Genomic DNA, 21083 nt, shown 5'->3' with positions numbered 1-21083 from the left:
GGGGGGGGACAGACTCTGAGAGGTTAAGTGTGTTGCCCAAGGTCACAAAGCTGACCCTGAGCCCAGACCACTGTGACTCCAGCCAGACACGGCCTGGCACCACACAGGCCCACACGAGCCCTCCAGAAACCCCCCAGATGTGCTCTGGACGAAAGAGACAAGTCTGCACTCGGCCCCCCACGGGCGCAGCCTCTCAGGAAGGAGCGCTGAGAAGCCCCAGCAGCATGGGATTGAACCAAGCCTGTTACAGGGCACACTGGGGACACCGGAAGCCTCCTGAGCCCCCACCCCCACAGGGAAAGCACCAAAGACCCGAGTGTAAAGTCCCTGGGCTTCAGACCGAAGGAAGAGCGCGGCACTGTCCCCGAACGACTCTGTTAGCCCCGCCAGAAGAGAACACAGGTAAGTGGGCTCATGACCCAAACTGGTCACTCAAAAATGACAACGATACCCATCGATTTAGCTTATTTCAAAGCCTCACTGTCCTTAGGTTTCCTTTCTTCATTTCAGAAAATGCCTCCTAGGAGAAAAGCTCAAAACGTAATTTGCAAGCACAATGTCCTGGGCAGGATGGTTCCAGAACAGTAAGAAAATAGAGGGAGGAAGCTGACACTCACCGAGCACCTGGAGGGGTACCTAGCTCTGCGACAGGGTTTTGTAAGTGTTTCGCTCACCTGGTCACATGACACAGGTATGACTGTGCCCTTTACAGAGGAGACACCAGACCGGAAGTGGGGCCAGCCAACCAGCCGACCAGGTGCTCTGTAGCAAGACTGGATCTGAAGCCATGTTCCCTCAACTCCAAAGCCATTTTCTTTCCAGGAAGCATTCGTTCAGCTCGTACTTATGTGGCACCTATTGCATACAGGTGACTTCCTAGGTGCTGCTGAGAGTGAGGGGGAGGGGCTGGAGACAGGTCAGAGGTGCGACACACCCGCCGCACGACATACCTGAGTACGTGGGGTCTGCTCGCTGGAAGTCTACGTGATGTCAGGAGCTTTTAAGATAAGTAACAACGAGGGTCACCGGGGGGCTCAGTCGGCTGAGTGTCCGACTTCAGCTCAGGTCATGATCTCGTGGTTCCCGAGTTCGAGCCCCGTGTCAAGCTCTGTGCTGACAGCTTGGAGCCTGGAGTCTGCTTCGGATTCTGTGTCTCCCCCTCTCTCTCTGCCCCTCCCCCGCTCGTGCTCTGTCTCTCTCTCTCTCTCAAGAATAAATAAACATTAAAATAAATACAATACAATACAATACAATACAATACAATACAATACAATGGTAACAACGAGGAAAAAGAGTTTCTGTGGAACCTGGAGGTCCTCCACGGCATCTGCAACCATCCCCTGGTCCGGCCCCTGCCCGCTTCCCTAACCTCAGGACCCTCACCCCCACCAGGCCCCTCAAGACTTCCATGCTTACAGCCAAAGACATCCTTCTGCCGCATCTCACCCCCTTCACCACATGAACCTTCCCCTCCTTCTGGAAGCCTTCACCAAGCCCCCCAAGACCGGGCTGCTGTCCCTCCCGGCGGGTTCACAAAGCACTCGCATCCCACTGAGAGTTTGGTCCTTCCACTCCAGAGCCGAGGGCTGGGAGAGCCTCTCCCCTCATCCACGGCCTCTACCACGAGGCCAGGGACCAGCACGGCGCCTGGCACGGAGCTGGCAAGGCTCAACACTCAACGTGGTTCACAGGAGCCCAGGACTCGTCCTGGGCCTGCTTTCCGAAACTCTGACGGCCTCGCTCAGTGACCTCACCCACCCAGGGCTCCAGCGTGCCTGCGCGTCCTCAGTGTCCCCACAAGGGACAAGGACTAGTACCCTCTGGTGCCCTCGGCGAGGCGGCATCGGGGAAGAGCAGACAAAACGAACCTGCAATCCAAGGTGGGCCACCGAGAACACACTTTCAAACATGACGGAGAGAGTTATACAAATTTCCCCACAGAAACGTGCAGCACCCCTACCTCACTGTCATGAAGAACAAAATACCCCGGCAGCTTACTCCCAAGAAACCCTGAAGAAGGGGGATCACTCAAGTCTTACCTTGAAGGTTTTATCCATGGAAGCTGAGAGAAGCATGTGACTCTTGGCGAAGACTGGACACCACTGAATGCTGTTGACGGGGCCCCTGTGGCTTCTCAGGTGGAAAAGCACTTTCCTGGGAATCGTGGTTTCTCGATACGGACTGTCCAAGTATGGCTCAATAAACTCGGACACTCTGGGGGCCACACAGAGAGGGGCCGGGGCACGCCCCACAGAGGGACCCTGTGCCTCCGTATCTTTACTCTCGCCTGTTTCTGTGCTTAATGCCTGCGACTGTCTTAATCTTTTGGGGGTGTAGGGCACGACACAGTCCTCACACCTTTTCCTCTGAAGAGAGTTGCCATTTTTACCTGGGGTTTCAGATTTGGTTTGGGCACAGGACGATGGCTTGGAGGAGTCGTAAGTTCCCCAGGAGAGTCTCACCTGCTTAAAGCGGGCAGCTGCCAGGGGCACATGGCCAGCTGGAACGTGGCTGGTCCACAGGGAAGGTCGAGGAGGCTTGCCTGTGGGGAAGGTGGCTTCAGGCTCTGCTCTGGGCCACTGTAGCCTCTGGCTGGGGCAAGATCCTGGGTCACTTCTCCAGAGCCGAACCAGGGGGAGACGATGGCCAGCTGGGTCTTCATGAGAACCGTGCTTTGTGGGCAGTGCTGCCCCTTCTGTCACACCTGGGGCTTCTGATGCAAAATCCTGCCCACGAGGTTTGACCACATCAGAGGTGTCCTTCACCTGGCCGGCAGCATTAAAACTTTCCGCAGGTTCAGTCTCAGCCTCTGACTCTGAGTCATCATAAGCCACCAATGAGGCCATTGAAGACACAGTTTCTTGCTATCGTTGGAGGACAAACTACCTAAGACCAAAAAAGTCAAATGTCAGAAAATACGCATGGAAGAGTATTTACCACCACACGTAATTAAAAGAAAACATGCCACCTAGCAAACCCATGATTGGAAAACTCTAGGAAGAAACACATTAAAAAATGAGGGCTTTTGGGGGGCACCAGGGTGGCTCAGTCGGTTAAGTATCCGACTGGGGTTCAGGTCATGATCTCACGGTTCGTGAGTTCGAGCCTCACGTCGGGCTGTGTGCTGACAGCTTGGAGCCTGGAGCCTGCTTCGGATTCTGTGTCTCCCTCTCTCTCTCTGCCCCTCCCCTGCTCACGCCCCCACCTCTCAAAATAAACATTAAAAAAAAAAATAAATCAAAAAACATTTTTTTAAATGAGGGCTTTTCTACATACCAGGCATAACGAGAAGATATATATTGTTTTTTCAAATGAAGACTGGAATATCTGGGAATAACTTTAGCAAAAAATTAGCAAGATCTATAGGAAGAAAACTAAAACTTTATTGAAAGACATAAAAGAGGACCCGACTAAATGGAGATAGGCTGCCTGTACAGAAAGATTCAGGACTTTAAGATGTCTTTCATAAGATCAATTTGGGCCTTTGAGGGTAGGTCTGAAAATACTGAAATGGGAAGAGGTCCAGAACGCACCAAGTGGGAAAAGCATGTCACCCGTACCTTCCTCCACCCCTTGTGCTCCAGTCCCTCCTTTACCCTCGCCCCCCACTGCCTAGATATCCTGTCTCAACAACAAGCCAGCTGGGGAGACAGACCCACAACACAAGACTAGGGTGTTCAAGCAACCAATCCCCCCCAGTTTTGAAGGTGTGGTCTGAGTCCCCCAATTTCACTCCAGACACACACTGACACAGCAGTGAATCTCTCCTTTCTAAAAGATCCTTCCTGGGACACCTGGGTGGCTCAGTCAGTTAAGCACCTCGCTTGAGCTCAGTCACGATCTCGCAGTCCGTGAGTCTGAGCCCCACATCAGGCTCCAAGCTGACAGTGCAGAGCCTGCTTGTGATTCCGTCTCCCTCTCTCTCTGCCCCTCCCCGACTTAAGCGTGCACGCTCTCTAAATAAACAAATAAACTTTTAAAAAATTCTTTAAAAGATTCTTCCTGAAATTCTGAGCCATCATACACAATAAATTTCTGCCACCTAGTTTCTAGAAAGAAGTACTTCAGTCTGGAGTCCCATTCAATGTTTTTTTATATATATTAAGTATAATTTATTGTCCAATTGGTTTCCATACAACACCCAGTGCTCATCCCAACAGGTGCCCTCCTCAATGTCCATCACCCACTTTCCCCTCTCCCTTAACCCCCATCAACCCTCAGTGTGTTCTCAGTATTTAAGAGTCTCTTATGGTTTGCCTCCTTCCCTCTCTGTAACTTTTTCCCCCCTTCCCCTCCCCCATGGTCTGCTGTTAAGTTTCTCAGGATCCACATAGGAGTGAAAACATAGGGTATCTGTCTTTCTCTGCCCCACTCAGTGCTTTTAAGATGAAGCACAGTCAGGAGAAGACAGGGATGCCCAGCACATCCAGGACAGCAGATGGCGCAGTGGAGCAGCGCTAAAACTTGGCAACCCACCAACTTCCAAGAACGCCCCACCCTGCCCTACCTTACTGTACCACACTGAACACCTACTCCCACACATGGGGTCAGGTCAGCACCAGAGATTCCCTCTGGGTCCTCTGTTAAGCCACTCCAGACAGCCTACCACCAGCTCTTTCCCTGGGCGGTGGGTACCAAAGGGTACCCATCACCTGAAGTGTCCCACTGCCTAACACGCTACGTCTTCATTCAACAAATGTCTGTAGTCTACCTCCTCCAAAACTTGCACCTCCACCTGCAGCCCAATCTAGGCAGGTAAAATAAAACTTCTATAACTGGCCAGCGTATCTCAAGCAGAACTAATGTAAAGGACTAATTATAAACTAACGGACTGTGCTCTGCAAACAACTTGGCATTTCTGCTCTCTACATACTTAGCCTGGTCCTGAGGCCCATCCTGATGAGACCTCTCACCTGTCTCGGCTCCTGTGCACAGCACCACACACCACAGCATGCCATTCCTTCCTGTCACAGGGAACCCACCAGGTTCCCACCAGCAGGGTGTCTGTGCCCAGCCGTGAGATGGAATCCCGCCCACCTAGTTTTCTGCAGCGGTCAACTTAAAGAAAAGAGAGGCCGATGGCTGGAATTTCAAAAGAGGTCTATGGCAAAAGATCAGAGAGTAGTGGGGCTGGGGCCCATTAGCCCACTTCCTAACAAGGCAAGGCAGCAAGGACTGAATGAATGCAGAAGGGTGGATGATAAGGCTCCCAACACTACCTGCTTCATGGACGCGTCGTTCATTTATTCGATATTGATGGAGCATGGGCTACTCACCAAGCCCCACCCCAAGCACACCGTAGCAAGCGACACAGTGAAGGATGCCCCGTGCTCACCATGCTCACATGCCGGCGGGAGAGACAGACCATAATCAGGTGAAATACAGGGTGTGACGTAGTACGAAATCCTAAGGAGAAAAGTAAAACAGGACAGTACAGGTGGCGGCGAGCTCGGGGCTGCAGTTTCCTCTAGGGTGGCCGAGGCAGACCTAAGACAAACGGTGACATCCGAGCGATTAATGCTCTGGAGGAGGTGAGGGAACAGAGGTGGTGAGAAGCACTGGAGAATGAAACAGCAAAACTAATCAAATGGGGCAACAGAGAAGGAGGCAAGGGTGATTCAAGAAAAACATGCAAAAGTGGAAAAGAATGGGAAACATCAGGAACAACAGAAACCTGGGGGGGGGGGAAGTGCTGCCTTTTTTGTTTCTAAGGCAAATGGGGAAAAAAAGGGAAAATATCTCATGGTGTGGGGACGTTCAACTAAGACAAAGAGGTACAGGGAGAAAGGTAAGAGCATTGGAGAAAGGAGGCTACAAAACGGGGGAGTGGCCCTGAGAGTCACTAGCACGTCAGCTCCACGAGGACAAGACTCCTTGTGTTTTGTTCACTGTTTGATCCCCAGCATCTAGAAATATTTGTGAAATGCAACCCGGTGGGAGGGGGGCACAGAGAAAAGTAAAAGAAATAGGATATTCTCCTTCAACAAACATATCCTGATTACCTACTCTGTGCCAAGCCTTATGTTGGGTCTGGTGTGTACAGCGATTAAACACAGAACACGGATCCTGCGCCGGAGGCTACAGACCGAGGAAGGCAACAAAGAAGATACGACCAGAGATGGGTTTTGAAGGATGAATAGAAGTTAGCCGAGCTGTCAAGAGCTGGAGGTGAGGCTGGTCCAGAGCACCGCGCATCCGGAAGGCAGCGGCGATGAAGGACGGGCGAGGGACGGAGGAAGGCCCGCGCTGAGGGGTGTGGTGCTCTCCGACCGCCGCCGCCGCCGCCGCCGCGGGGTTCCAGCCCCTTCCCGCCCCCGGGCCCGCCGCTCACCACACGCACCGGAAGCGCTCGGTCCTACCGGAGGCAGTCCCGCCGGCACACCGCAGCCCAGTCGCGTTCCGCTGGTGCCGGGGCCTCCAACCAATCACCCGCGGCCTCCGCCCTGCCCCCGCGCGAACAGCCAATGAGGGTGCAGCCTGGCCGGAAGTGGTTCCGGCCGGAAGGAGTTTCCAAGGACGCCCAGGAGGCCGTCCGTGGCTGAGCCGGCGGTGCTGAAGGGCCCGGCTGGGCCGGTAAGTGAGGGGATGAGGGAGGGCGGGAGGCCGGGGCGGTGCCGGAAGACCTGGCCCTCCCGGAGCCGCCTGCAGGCGAGGGCCCGGAGTATCCTCCTCAGAGCCCGGCTCGCTGCCCGCCGGGTTCTGGCACCACGAGGGGCGCGGAGGCTGGCACGGCGCCCCTCGCCCCCTTCCTCCCAGAGCCGGCGTCCCCGTCTGTCGCCCACTCCTGCCGGCACCGACCCTGCATCGTCTCCTACCTCTTCCCTTTCCCCATGGCGAGAAGCCCCCACTTTTAACGGGGCTCTGCCACGTGCCGGGGGCTTTGCCTCTGGTATCGTACTTAGTCCCCTCCACGGTAAAGTTAGGAGGCTTCTTTATGCCCATTTCACAGATGAGGAAACCGAGGATGAAGCAGAGAGGTAATGTGACTTGCCCAAGGTGCTGAGATGCCCGAGCTGGGATTGAAACCCAGGCCCGTCTGACCCCAGAACTCATGATCTTTCCACTGCATTGCGCTGCCTCAGTGAACACCTGCAGGGAAGGCACAGTCGCCGTTCGGCCTCTCCACGGCTACACATAACACTTACACTGATGCTTGGGTGGGGAAGAGGAAGAGGGTGGAGAGGTTATACGGAGGCCAGTCTAGGGAATGTGTGGGGTGGCTGATGCAATGACCGGCTAACGACTCGTTTCTCAAGAGGGTTTCATTGGTCCCCACCCACCCCGCCCACCCCTGATTGGACAGTCTCGTCAGAGAGGTTGGTCAAGAATCTCAAGTGTTTCCGAGAAACTGAGTGATTCCTTTAAAAAAAAAAAAAAAAAAAACCAACCAGCAAATAACAGAAGAGTAGGGTAAACAGAAAAAAAAAAAAAAAAAAAAACAGAGAAGAGCCTTTTACTAAAAAGGAAACTGAAAGAAACAGGGGAAGACTATTAAAGAAGACCGCTGGCTGTACAGGGCAGTCTCAGCTCCTCAACTGCCCGGCGTGACCAGTGGCCACCTCTGCAGTGTCTCCCACAACCTGGGTATGTATTGCCATCTTTGCCAGGCTTGGAGCTTATTGGTATTTTTTGCCAGCCTTTTACCAAAGTGCTGGAAACCTGGGCTGGGGCGGGGCAGGGGAGGTGAGGAGTGGTCTCTCCCAGAATCAGGGCGTATCGAGCGTGCGTCGTATTTCATCCCGTTGACCCAAGTTCATGTGGTTCACGGCTTCCCCAGGGGATGGAGATCTCGGGGGAGCAGTTGCCTGTTTGGATTTATAGCTTGACTTGCCACACTTCTGTGTTGGCTGTCCTGTGTCTCACTGACGAGGACTCCTTACACCGTCGGTACCCTAACGTGTCAGCATTCTCATTGTGACACACCAGTTATCTTCGGCCGGCTTCTTGTATGTTGACGTCTTCTTTGCGTCACGTACGTTTTACTTGAAGGGGAGATTTGAAGATCACGTACATTTTATCATTTGAAGGGGGAAATTACCTCTCTTCCCCGCATTTAACAAAGAAAAGGTGCACATAATCTGTCCCAGGGTTCCAAGTGTTAAAGAGCTCCTTGCTCTACCGGTCACTTTCCTGTCCTCTGGGAACAACAAAGCTGTGGTCACCCACACTCCGGGGCCAGGATGTGAGGGATGGTAACCCACCTCCTGGTGGTATTCCAGCCATCCAGAAACTCCTGGGTCGTCTGCTCTTCCCGGCTGCTCTAGAATTGGCTGTGTTTGTGCCCCCTTTCCCCAGATTGCAGAGTGTTCTGATCCTCCGCGAGATGATTTCATTATGGCCCAAGTCCTGTTTTTCAGTTAAAGAGTTCTATCACTTTCTGTTCCTCACCCCAAAAGCAGCCAGTTTCCTCAGGTGCCTGTTATGCCCCTCTGGAACAACGGAACCTGTCAAAATGAGCACAAGATTCAAGTTCTCTAAAAAGAGGAATTGAGAATTAATTTTTAAGAGCTCTTGACTCTTTCTTTAAAGGTGCCCTGTGGTCTGCTATGGAGTATGCAGTTCTGCTCTTTCCAGTCCCAATACTTTTTTCGGAGGAGATGATAGGTTACTCGACAGACGATAGCTTTGTTTCTTTGCTTTAGATCGTAGGATTTGTTAAGCAGATAAAACAACTCTCCTTAAGAAAGATTCAAGGCTGCCTGGGTGGCTCAGTTGTTTGAGCGTTTCACTTTTGATTTCGGCTCAGGTCACAATCCCGGGGTCGTGGGATCGAGCCCCGAGTCGGGCTCTGTGATGAGCCTGGAGCCTGCTTAAGATTTTCTCTCTCCCTCTGCCCCTCTCTCCCCCACCCACCTCTCACTCTCTCTATATATACATACAAAGATTCAAAGCCCTCCTTGCAGTTTAAGCAGTAAACACCAAGACAGTTGTCTGTACGCTTTTGGCATCTCAGACCCCGTTGTAGAAGTAACCTGGATACTCTGGAACCTGATTGCTCTGCTGAAAACCACGCATATGCTAGCATGCATGTCATTTCAGGCATGCTGAACTCTGGGGTAAAAACCTCCAAAGTTAAACTTCATTCTAGATCATGTCAACTAGACGTGAGAGAAAAGGACAGCGTGCACATGAGACGGTGGCAGCTGGGTGGGTGCCTGAAACAGAAGAGGTTTTGTTCTGTTGTCTCATCACTGAGGTTGCATCATACACACACGCACAGTTTATCGTGTGGGTGCTTCCCATGCACTGTCTGCCTCCCCATCACAAGAGCGGGGAGACCTCATCTGCCGTTGTCTCATCAGATTTAGCTCCCGTGTGCTTCTCTCAAATGGAATTTTGTTATGGAAAGACATATTTTTCCCTACATTATGGACCCTAAGCACAGACTCCATTCATCTACCTGATTCTCTACAGTAATCTGCTCCATTGTAGCGGGGAGATTATCTGTCCAGGCCTCACCCCGTTGTCCTACCTGGTGCTTTCCTTAGGAATTTTTTAGGGGTAATTCTGATCTGTACTTGCTTTTAGCCCTACCCACAGACTTTAGAACCTTACTGCTGTCACCAGTTTCCTTTTATGGCAGACACCATGGGTTTGGAAGGACCGGGATAAAGCAAAGGGAATTCCAAAGAGAGTGACCAGGATGGTAGGCGGATGTTAGTAGTGGGGAAAGAAACCAAACTGGGAGTGTGAAACCTGAAGTAGGTGCCATGCCATCAGCCTGGCCCTTCCCAAATCCTGGCAGGCTCAGCTCCATGATAGGATGCTAAAAATGAGGCTGTTTAGGGGCGCCTGGGTGGCTCAGTGGTTAAGCATCTGACTTCGGCTCAGGTCGTGATCTCATGGTTCGTGAGTTCGAGTCCCGCATCGGGCTCTGTGCTGACAGCTCAGAGCCTGGAGCCTGCTTCTGAGTCTGTGTCTCCCTCTCTCTCTGCCCCTCCCCCACTCACGCTCTGTCTCTCTCTGACTCTCAAAAATAAATAAATGTTAAAAAAAATTTTTTTAAATAATCAATTTGCCAAAGTGGCATATTTAAAAAAAAAAAAAAATGAGGCTGTTTAAAGTCCACATGGGGGAAGTCTACCTTAAAGTGGGAAAAGCACTTGTGAAGATAACATAAGGATGTAAACCTTACGGTGAAGATTGAACTGGGTGACTGATGAGACTGATTAATTCAATAAATGCTGATAAACTGCTGCATATGAGGCACTAGAAGCACATGGAAGAGAAAGCCCGGTGCCTGCTTTCACTGTCTAGTGGAGAAGACGTGAATAAGTAAATGCAGTGTGAGTGCCCTGGTAGAGTTACTAACAAAATGATTGGGGACCACCAACGACAGAGGGATCAGCTTGGCCCCAGAGGCGCAGGAGTCAGGAAGGGCTGCTGAAAAGAGCTGAGGTCTGAGTTAGTAAGATAACAGGAAGTGTGCATGAAGAGGAGGTTATCACATTCCAGGCAGGGGGAGCGGCTGGAATTCTGAGAGAGCACACGGCTTAGAGGAGCTTTGGCATCAGGTCCCGGCTTAGCTACCCTGGCAGTGGAACCTCAGGGGCTGGTTCTAACTTCCCTGGGCCATCAGCCTCTCATCTGCTAATGCAGAGCATATACTATGCCATGGGATGTGATGTTTGGCCATTTGTGGCTAGAAGTGGTTTTCATCCCTTTGATTGTTATCTGATACGAGCCTCAGTGTTTGTCCTCACAGGTGCTCCCCAGAGGCTCTTCCGCATTTCTTATCTTTTTTATAGGCTTCCCTAAACTGGGGCTTTGTTATCTGAAACAATCATTTCACCCGACTTCCTTTTCTGGGAATTGAGGTGATTCTCAGCAAGGGGGGAAAAGAAACTGACTATTGTCTTATCCTGGTTTCAGTATTACAGTTTCATTGACTTATATAAAAATTGGCCTAGTTAAAATTTATATACTTCTTAAGTAAACATTTAACAAATTGATAAAAAATAAATTACCCCTGGGGCGCCTGGGTGGCTCAGTCGGTCAAGCATCCAACTTTGGCTGAGGTCATGATCTCAAGGTTCGTGGATTCGAGCCCCACATCGGATTCTGTGCTGACAGCTCAGAGCCTGGAGCCTGCTTCGGATTCTGCGTCTCCCTCTCTCTCTGCCCCTCCCCTGCTTATGCTCCGTCTCTCTCTCTCTCTCTCTCTCTCTCTCTCTCTCTCTCTCGAAAATAAATAAATATTAATAAATAAATAAATAACCCCTTGAGGCACCTGGCTGGCGCAGTTGGTAGAGCATGCAACTCTTAATCGTGGGGTCGTGAATTTGAACCCCACAAGTAGTGTTTACTGGGTGGCTCAGCTGGTTAAGCATTCGGCCTGCTCTCAGCTTGGGTCTTGATCTCAGGGTTGTGAGTTCAAGCCCTGCGTTGGGCTCCATGCTGGGCGTGAAGCTTACTTTAAAAAAAAAAAAAAAAAAATTACCCCTCAAGTTTGTGTGTTTGGTTCAGAGAGTTAATAGAAAAAAAACGTAAACAGACACAAAATAGTCATTTATTGAACCTCTGCCACGGGGCTAATGCTGTCCTGGACTGTCTGTTAACCCACACTGTCACACTCCATCCACACACCAGTCCTGCAGGTAGTATTACCGTCAGCCGCACCTCACGGTCGAGAAGCTGAGACTCCTCGCAGTCAGGGAACGTGTAGGACAGCTTTGGAGGGTGTAAGCTGCAGCTGCTTGAGCTTATGTCCCGTCTCTACTGCTTGTGTTATCTCGGGGAAGTTTTATAACCTCTCTGTGCCTCGGTTGGCTCATCTGTAAAATGGAGACAACAGATCTGTCTCAGGATTGCCATGAAGCTTCCGCAAGCGGATGTGTATAAGGTGCTCAGGTACCTTAAGTAGCAGGTACGGAGGTGCCGGGAGTTAGCTGCTCTGGCACAGCCCATTGTCATTGTCCTGTCCTCACTCAAGGTACAGCTGCAAGTCATAGATGGAGCTGGGGTTCAGCCGAGCCCCGGAACCCTGACGACAGCACTCGTGATAGGTGTATATCTTGTTTTAGTTTACGAAAGGCTACCAGCTGGTTTTTCCTCATTTCTTCTTGAGAGCAGCCCACAAGGTAGGTGGAGAGGTTCCTGATGGTGCCACTTGACAGATGAGGAAGTGGACACTGACCCAAAAGGGGACTGACTGTGGCTGGTCTCTGCTCCAAGGCGACACTGGGTGGCCTGCCTTGTGTCCCACCTTTTTCAAGGTTAACAGAAAATAATAACTACTAAAAGGTGCCGGTACACCTTCTTCAGAGGTGTACAGTGAAGTTAGTCAGCACGTAGAATGGTCAGGCTGTGTATAGTTTTTTCCCTGTTTGGAGCCCAGGACAGATAAGGCCCTGCCCTCCACCCCACCTCGCTTCAGCTGAGAACAGAGCAGCTGGCTGGCAGAGAAAGCCGTTTGTTCAGCCGTATGTTGGTTGTGGCTGCAAAGGCCTGGAAACTCATCCCCGGCACAATTAAGATAAAGAGTAAATAGCAGTTTGCCAAATGTTTTTAGCTCTAGTGGACTTAGGTTTGTTAAAACACTTCGGTGTTTGCTCCCTGAACAAACATGCGTCCTTCCTGTGCGCTGGGCACCGGGTGAGGCTCACATGCTTAGTGAGGGGCCCTCCTTTGCTGCCCTGAACTTCCAGCCCCTCCGTCAGTCCTCATCACTGCACTTGCTCTTCCTCTTTTTTCCTTCATGGCCCCAAATTCCTGCCGATGCCTTTATCACCACTGTTCTCCCCATGCCCTTTCTTGTAACTCCTCCATCCTTGTTGGAAAGGCGAAGGACTAGGTAGATGCACGAGGGGTAAAACAGCTGCGGTGGTTGGTTAATCGGTCTTCTCCCCCTCGCCCCCCACAGTTTTGTCTGGACCACCGAGCAATTCTTCCGACGCCCTAGCCAGCTAGAGACCTAGGTCCTGGAAGATGGCGGACGTGCCCAACGGCGAACAGGGGTGTGCCTCCCCTCTGGAACTGTTCAACAGGATAGCTGCTCAGGGGGAGCTCGTGCGGTCCCTCAAAGCTGGAAAGGCACCACAGGTATGGGATTTGCCGGGTTCGCTGCACATGCATCTGGGCCAAGTCTAGGGTTATGTTTCCCGGGAGCAGACTGTTCCCAAGACTCTGTTCCCTCAATAACTGAGGTCTTTTGACTCTGAATTTATTTTCTCCGTTATTGACGTGCATGTGGTCTAAACAAAAGCCTCTGAAATTCAGCAGTCCTCCACCTTTCCTGTTCCCATATTCTTTTCCCAGAAACAAGCATTTCAGTTCTTTGAGCGGATTCTTTGATATGTACCCCCCATTTCTCTAAAAATCACACTTTTACATTGCTTCTTGTTGATATTCAGGTGTGGGTGAGAGGAGTTAGCACCTCCATCGGCACCTCCTAATCCCTCTGCTGTCCCGCGCATGTCAGTCAGTGTCAGCATCGATGCTCTTCTGACCACATAAGTGCTGCTGGCAGCTGACCCACTGAGTATACTCCAGGTGCCTTGCCTTTCCTGCCCCAGAGTTGATGTTTGTCCTGATTCCTGTTTGCTCAGTGTCTTATGTACTAATGGTAATGGGGCTCCGGGCCCCCTCCAGCCGGGTGAGTCTCCTCCCAGGGCACTCACACCAGCCAGTGTGTAGCTCATCTTCTTGAAAAGCTGTCTCTCCCTTCCCTCCCCCTGTGGGCTCCCTGTTTCCTGATCCTGTGTCTTACTCCTCCTTTGTTTACTCTGTCTTGACAGAGCAAATCCTCCAATAGTTTTCTGAAAAAATTAGTGCTAAAGAAGTAATTTGGGAGGACTTGCATGTCTAAAAGTACCTTTATTTTGTCTACTATAACTAGAAACTTAAGACCCTTAATTCTCAGGGCGCCTGGGTGGCTCAGTCACTTAAGCGTCCAATTTGGGCTCAGGGCATACTCTCGTGGTTCGTTGGCTTGAGCCCCTCCTGGGCATCACTGGGCTTGCCATGCACTCTTGTGTGTGTGCTCGCACTCTCTCTCGCTCTCGCTCTCTCTCTCTCAAAAATAAATAAACTTAAAAAAAAAAAAGGAGGACCCTTAATTCTCAGAAATTCTATTATTTCTTTGATTTCTTCTCTCCTGTTTTCTCTGTTCTCTGTGGGTCTTTTTTTCCCAGAAGCTGGCCCCCTCTGTTTTTGTTTTTGTTTTTATTTTATTTTTTAACTTTTCCTTTCCATTTTGTTTTCTTGTTGCTGTTCTTTCAGATATATTTCCTTAACTTCTTATGTTTCCTTTTTTTTTTCCCTTTGAGTAGGCTCCACACCCAACGTGGGGTTTGAACTCATAACCCTGAAATCAAGAGTCTCATGTTCCACCGACTGAGCCAGCCAGGCACTCCCTCCTCAACTCTTAATCCTCCTATCGTGTTTCGTTTATCCTGTCATTTTTAACTTCCACGAGCTCATTTGCTTTTCGAATGTTCCTTTCCTTATAGCAACCCGTTCTTGTTTCCTAGGTATGGTAAGTGACCTTTTATCTCTGAGATCTTGGTGATGGTTTTCCTGATATCCTCTGAGGACAGAGGGGCTGGGCTGTGTGGCTGACCCTGAACTTCCCTGTTCAATGCCGTGTGTCCCTGATCTAGATACTTCTAACTCCACCTCCCTGGCACAGAGCCTCTGTGTGGGGGGGCGGGGGGGGCGGGCAGAGAGCCGACCAGCTGTTTCTTAAACAGACTTTCAACCTGTGCTCCTGTTTTTAGAACCCACTTTCCCCCTCACTTCCACTGATGCCCCAGCCCCCAGCCCCGGGACTCCCCAGCGGCATAATTCCAGTGTTTTCACGACATTCTGCTACCAGTCCATCCAGCAGCTCTGCAGTTTCCGAAATCTTGTTGCTGACGCCCTCTCTTTGTTGCCTTTGTCCTCACGGGGTTACGCCTTTCTTAAAGGTCTCTCTGCTGTTGCTGCGAGGTTTCAGGAGTGTAATCCGTTCCGTCTGCGTCTCTAATGCACGGAGGCACTGCCTTTCCTTCTGCGACGCCTCCACTCTTAGGAACCTCAGCTGCTACATCTCCATGACTTCCTCGTCCGTCACTTCCAGCCCCGGTTGTCTTCTTTTCAGGACCGCTTCCTGGGTCCTCCACCGATGGCATCAACCATCTCCCACCCACCCTGGCAGTGGACCAGGGTGGTCAACTCTTTGGACCCCGAATAAACCATTATATCTTAAAAGAAATAAGCGGTACCGTAAGACAGTGATGTCAAAACAAGGAGTTGGTTATTCACAGACAGAGGTTTACACATCAGGTAGGAGTTGGTGGATGAGGCTAAGAAGTTGTTTTTAAAAACCTTGAAATAGATAAAGGACCCAAATGTTGTTCATTTACTCTTTAAACCCATTTTTGGAAACTTGGCAGTGGAATTTTTACCTATTTAATACTAAATACGAATACCATTTCATAAGTGTTTTTAGTTAGTAATTCTTAGTGACTCCAGTTGTGTTCATTATTAAACACACGATACTTAACACCGTTTAGAATTACTCTTCCAAGTGTGTTCTTTGACTTAAGCCATCAGCTGACCAACGAGAGAGATCAGAGGTTGCACAATGAAGTCAGACCAAAATGGGGAAAACTCAGAAGTAAATTTGGCTCCGGAATGTGTTATGATAGAACACCTGATGTTTTAGAAATTCACTTTGTGCAAACACTTGAGCCACTTTGGGAGCACCAATACAGTGAGGGCACCGGGAGTTCTTTCTTCAGCCGTCTCTGCCATGTGTGTAGGCTGGGGTCCTCACCATTCTTCTCTCCTCCGTGTACCAGGGGGCTAAGACCCCCTGCTTTCAGCCAAGTTCACTAAAAAGCAGGGTGTTTCCTGGGGGGATAGGTCAGAATCCAGGGGCTCTGGAGAGAGACAGTGGCTGGGAGCATGAACAGTTTGAGCAGGACTCGAGGAATGACACTGGATCAGGGGCGCCTGGGTGGCTCGGTCGGTTAGGCACCCGACTTCGGCTCAGGTCATAATCTCACAGTTTGTGAGTTCGAGTCCCGCGTCGGGCTCTGCACTGACAGCTGGAGCCTGGAGCCTGCTTCCGATTCTGTGTCTCCCTCTCTCTCTCTCTCTCTGCCCCTCCCATGCTCATGCTCTGTCTCTCAATAATAAATGTTAAAAAAAAAATGTAAATCAAAAACAAAAAAAGAAATGGCACTGGATTGTAAGGGTTAAGCCGGAGAGCAGTCGTTTTTCCTGTCCTCTCAATTTAAGTAAACTTTTTAATTGGAAGGGCACCATTTAACCAGAAAAGTGTGGAGATCGTAATCAGTCCTCTTACTGAATTTTCACAAAATGACCACACCTATGTAACCAGGGCCCACATCAGGAAACCAGACAGCAGCGCCCGGAAGCCATCCTCAGGCCCCTTCGGCCACTGCCTCTGCCCTCCACCCTAGGCCTCCACCATGGATAGTTCTGCCTGTCTTGGAGCTTTATATATTCAGGTTGTGTATAGTCTTTTTGTTTCTCCCCTAGAAAGTCAGCTTTTAAGTCCTGTTTCAGTGTTCTGTTCCATGTGAGATTAAGGAAACAAGAAAATCCACACGGCAGGCTTGTCTGTCTATTTAAATCCCACTCCAGACTGCAGACAGTTCTCGAGCAGGGATACTGGTTGAATGTTTGACTTTCAAAGAGCCTCCGGGTTGCAAGCAGAGTTCGAGCAGATAGAGTATGAAATGTCAACATAGCCGGTGATAAAAGGGTATTGACCACAGTGTACTTCAAAGCACGCTAATCCTTCCCACAGATAATTCGATAAATCATGCTTGCTAAACATTATGTGGTTGCACTGAACCTAGGCACTGCAGGAATGAGATGAGTAAAACGTACTCACCTATGCAGCCTGGCAATTATCCTGTCTCTTCTATAAGGGTTAGCCATGGGGTTATTCGGCCCACAGTTCTAATTCATTTTAAGAACGAATTCAGGTAGTTTCCGAATTTGAAACTCAAATCTGTATCTGCGGAATCTCCCCAAGGTGTCAGTTCTCTGTGGCCCCGGGGCTGCTCCTGATGCAACCGTTACGTCTGGATGGAGGTTGGTGTTGTGGTGTCTCCACCAGGAAACCCAGTTTATGGAACATTATGTGTAAACTCTAAACAGGAATGTTTGTACTTCCCTTGGCAGGCAAATTGGACTGTGTATATTCTTTGTTTGTGATCTAATCCAGCAAGGCCAATTACAGGAGCAGAGCTCTGGGCATAGCATGACTAATCTGCCTAATTAGGCCTGCTCTTTCAGAGGCCAGCCTTCATGGGTGGCTAGTGTGGGCTTCTGGAGCAGAAGGGCTTTGATAGATCTCCAGAGTACCCACGGATGTAGTCTACATTTGTTTTCCTTCTGCTTATTTAAAGCACTCAGTATGCAAACACTTTGGACAGCTTGATAAGGCTCCAAACTACAGTAATATAACTGTTTCCCACTACATCCCTCCTTAATTTATGACTTGAAAGCCTCTATTTTTCCTTGCCTTTATCTGTTTCCCTGATGTCTAGGGTTGCCATTACCATCCTTGGTGGCATTATCTAAGCTGCCGCAAATACTCGTCTCAACTGTGTGGCACATAAAAACAAGGTCCGATGTAGAATTCCGTATGCTCAGTCCAGGGAGCTTGCCGCACACGTTCTCTGGCATCGGTGGTGTTTGAGAAATCCCTAGTGTATTCACTATGTCGTAAATAACAGTGCATATCATGTCACATTCATCCGGTAGTGTTTGTGGTAGTAATCCATAGATGACATAGATCCACTAGAACAATGCAGAAGTGAACTATATTTGGGCCCGTGACTTGCCGTGTGTCCATGGGCAGACTCCTTCACCTCTGTGAGGGTCAGAGTCCTACTGGAACAGCACAGTGACAGTGATGCTGCCTGCCTCGGAGGTCTGTCTTGAGACTGAAGGAGGTAACGTGTGTGAGGGCATTTAGCACAGCGCCTGCCACGTGACAGTCACGTTCAGCAAAATGTTAGCCATGTTAGTATTTTTAGGTTTCATCCTTATTTCCTTTGTCCAGGATGAAATCGATTCTGCAGTACAGATGCTGTTATCGTTAAAAATGAGCTACAAAGCCGCCATGGGGGAAGATTACAAAGCCGACTGCCCTCCAGGGAACCCAGCACCTGGGAACGATAGTGGCCTGGGTGCCACAGAAGCTGAAGAGGATTTTGTGGACCCGTGGACGGTACAGACCAGCAGTGCCAAGGGCATTGACTATGATAAGCTCATTGGTACGTCCCCGACTTTTAGAAGTGATCCCATTGGTCACTAGTTGATCTCGTTGGTGTTTTTTTCTCTTGAATTATAAACCCAGTCAAGCTTCAATGGCAAGAAAAAATAGATGCTAAAATCTTTTGGTCGTGCATTGTATTCCCAAAGGATTCTTTTCAACTGAAATAACAATGTAAAACTTATTTCAAAATAATGATCTATAGTAGATAGGTTAGTGGAAGCGTTCTCCTTTTTTTTTGAGCAATTCAGAACTTCAGGAAAGGTCTTTTGGAATGGCATCTTTGCAGTCATTCAAATCACCTTTCACTGAATGCTTAAAGTCAGAAATGGATCACCTAAGTCTCCTCCAGTGGTATTGACTGTGGAGCTGAAAAGCTGGAAGTCTGCTTAAGAAGGGTGACTCCTCAAGGGGACAGGTCGCCACTGGCCAGCCCTTCCCCACAGGGCTTCCTGCTCAGGGAAGTCCGTATTCCAAGATCACTGGTAATCACCAGAGAGGGGGCATTACTAAAATGTTTTGATCAAAGTTGAAAGCCATTTTCCTAATTTAAGTGTCGACTACCAATGGGGGGAAATTCACTGGTAGACAGATGCTAGTTCAATCCAACAACTAAAGAATATTAAGATTATGGTTGTCAGTGTACATAAAGTCCCCCGTAATTAGCAACTGGGGGGCGGGGGTGGAGGTGAAAAGTTGCTAGGCAGGCTGAATTCTGGATATGTTTCCCATCAAAATCCAATCCCAGACAAAACACCGTTTTATTCTGTAATTTGTTTCTTGTTTTGCTGGTTGTCGTCTCAGCTGTCACTGTTAACATGAAGGGCATTTGATTGGGTTTGAGGTAGGGACTAGGAGCAAAAATCCTGGAGAGGACTGAGTTCGTTAGGATTGTACACGGATCACCAGCTTTTCCCCTTCGGTAATACCTGATCACCAAACCCCACACCACCTAAGATAGTCATTTCCTTATTACCATTTTTTTTTTTCCAGTTCGGTTCGGAAGCAGTAAAATTGACAAAGAGCTGGTAAACCGGATAGAGAGAGCCATCGGGCAGAAACCACACCGCTTCCTGCGCAGAGGCATCTTCTTCTCGCACAGGTCAGGGGCTTCCCACCCTCCTCTCCCTTTAGTTCCAGACATGATTAGGAGGCCCCTCCTGCAGTCTGCCTCCTATGTGGGGAAATGATAGCCAGTTGTCTGAAGGCTGGGGTCCACCTTCTGTCCTGTCAGTAACTGGCCGTGGGTTCGTGTCCTGTCCCCTCCCCCTCGGGCCCTGACTTTATTCATTTGTGAGCTGTTCACTTCACAAGGTGGAGGTCACATACGCGGCAGATGAGATTCACGCTAGATTATGCACTATAAAATCATAAAATGTCATAAGATAAAAGATTAATATGTCCAAGTTTAACATTTCCCACGCGATAAGCAAGAGGCTTCCTGAAACTGCGCCCTCTTCCTGCCATTGTACTGGCTCCCTCGTAAGTCATGGCAAAAGAGAAACCGATAGAGTGTACCTGGAACAGACTATCCCTACCTCCTACTCTAAATTCCACGCAGATTGCATCAGAAAATGGGCAGGTTCCAAAAGGGTTCTTGTAGCTCATTTTTGAAACTCTGCTCACGGGATTTATGGTCCGTGGTAGGGCTGTTCTGTTGTGCTTGCACTCCGTGGTTACGGGAGAGCGCGCAGGATGGCACCCGGCCGTCCGCTGGAACACTTAAAATTCCGTGTGCAGAAAACGCCAGGCCCCACTCAGCCCTCTTTCTGGACAGAATATAATCAAAGCTTTTACCTTAAGATTTAATTAACCTTCTTCAAGTACACAGTTCAGTGGTCTTTAGTATATTCATAAGGTTGTGTACCCATCACCACCACCAGCTCCAGAACATCTCCACCCCGGGAAGAAACCCCATCCCCCCACCCCCACCACCCCGGCAACCACCATTTCAGGGTTTTCAAGGTTCCTCCGTGTTGCCGGGTGCATTAGTGCCTCACTCCTTTTATACCTGAATAATGTGCCATTGAATAGATTCGCCCCACAACATTTTGTTTATGCATTCACCGCTTGCTGGGCATTTGGGTTCTTTTCACTGGAAAGAATGTATGTTGTGTGGACGTAACGTTCTCAGTTCTCTCAGGGTGTGTGGGAACAGAACTATTGCATCATAAGGTAGTTCTGGAACTTTCTGAGGATCTGCCAAACTGCTCTCCACAGTGGCTGTGATTTTTGTACTCCCACCAATAGTGCACAAACAAGGATTCCAGTTTCTCCACATCCTCACCAACCCTTACTGTTTTCTATTTTGTGTTTGTTTTAGAGTCATGCTCATAGGTAGGAAGTGGTTTTTCTTTATCTTTTCTTTCTTTTTTTTTCCTTGAGAGGGAGAGAGAGAGAGAGCACAGGCAGGAGCTGGCAGGAAGGGCAAAGGGAGAGAAAGAGAATCCCAGGCAGGCTCTGAGCTCAGCAAGGAGCCTGATGCGGGTCAATCCCATGACCTTGGGGTCACGACCTGAGCTGATAGCAAGAATCAGACGCTCAACCGACTGAGCCACCCAGGTGCCCCTGAAGTGGTTTTTCGTTGTGTCTTGACTTATATTTCCCTAATGACTAATGATGTTGAGCATCCTTTCATGTGCTTATTGGCTATTTTTATATATTCTTTGAAGAATATTCTGATCCTTTGCCCACTTTTTAATTAGGTTATCTTTTTATTACTGAGCTATAAGAGTTTTTGGTTTTGTTTTTGTTTTTTTTGTGTTTTTTTTTTAACGTTTATTTATTTTTGAGACAGAGAGAGACAGAGCATGAACGGGGGAGGGGCAGAGAGAGAGGGAGACAC

At 49.5% G+C, this 21083-nt stretch overlaps 2 protein-coding genes and 1 long non-coding RNA gene across 14 annotated transcripts in view; 2 read left to right on the top strand and 1 right to left on the bottom strand.

Moving 5' to 3' along the window:
- Positions 1–6428, bottom strand: part of WDR25 (WD repeat domain 25) — a 140712-nt gene extending 134284 nt beyond the window's left edge. For 2 of the 11 annotated variants that reach the window (XM_040478233.1, XM_040478234.1), the window contains exons 1-2: positions 6007–6300; positions 2040–2886 (exon numbers count right to left, since the gene is read on the bottom strand). In XM_040478233.1, coding sequence (XP_040334167.1) covers positions 2040–2846 — 807 coding nt within the window. In that variant the 5' untranslated portion in view covers positions 2847–2886; positions 6007–6300. Of the gene's footprint in view, positions 1–2039; positions 2887–5335; positions 5488–6002; positions 6301–6331 lie in introns of those variants that run through there. The other 9 variants (XM_040478225.1, XM_040478228.1, XM_040478224.1 and 6 more) reach the window with 9 other exon arrangements.
- Positions 6429–6483: 55 nt separating this feature from the next.
- The window catches only part of WARS1 (tryptophanyl-tRNA synthetase 1), a 31615-nt gene continuing 17015 nt past the window's right edge, over positions 6484–21083 (top strand). The window contains exons 1-4 of one of the 2 annotated variants that reach the window (XM_040478236.1): positions 6484–6573; positions 12863–13041; positions 18026–18239; positions 19232–19340. In XM_040478236.1, the coding sequence (XP_040334170.1) occupies positions 12928–13041; positions 18026–18239; positions 19232–19340 (437 nt within the window). In that variant the 5' untranslated portion in view covers positions 6484–6573; positions 12863–12927. Of the gene's footprint in view, positions 6574–7285; positions 7585–12862; positions 13042–18025; positions 18240–19231; positions 19341–21083 lie in introns of those variants that run through there. The other variant, XM_040478235.1, reaches the window with a different exon arrangement.
- On the top strand, positions 13048–15488 carry LOC121032284 (uncharacterized). The gene is made up of 2 exons (XR_005791179.1): positions 13048–13491; positions 14451–15488. It is a non-coding gene; the product is annotated as an uncharacterized LOC121032284 (long non-coding RNA).

This window comes from Herpailurus yagouaroundi, unplaced genomic scaffold (genome assembly GCF_014898765.1).
Source record: "Herpailurus yagouaroundi ecotype Mexico unplaced genomic scaffold, PumYag 141, whole genome shotgun sequence".
Taxonomy (NCBI): Eukaryota; Metazoa; Chordata; class Mammalia; order Carnivora; family Felidae; genus Herpailurus; species Herpailurus yagouaroundi.
Note: the sequence above shows the minus strand (reverse complement) of the source record. Positions and strands in the feature narration are given on the sequence as shown.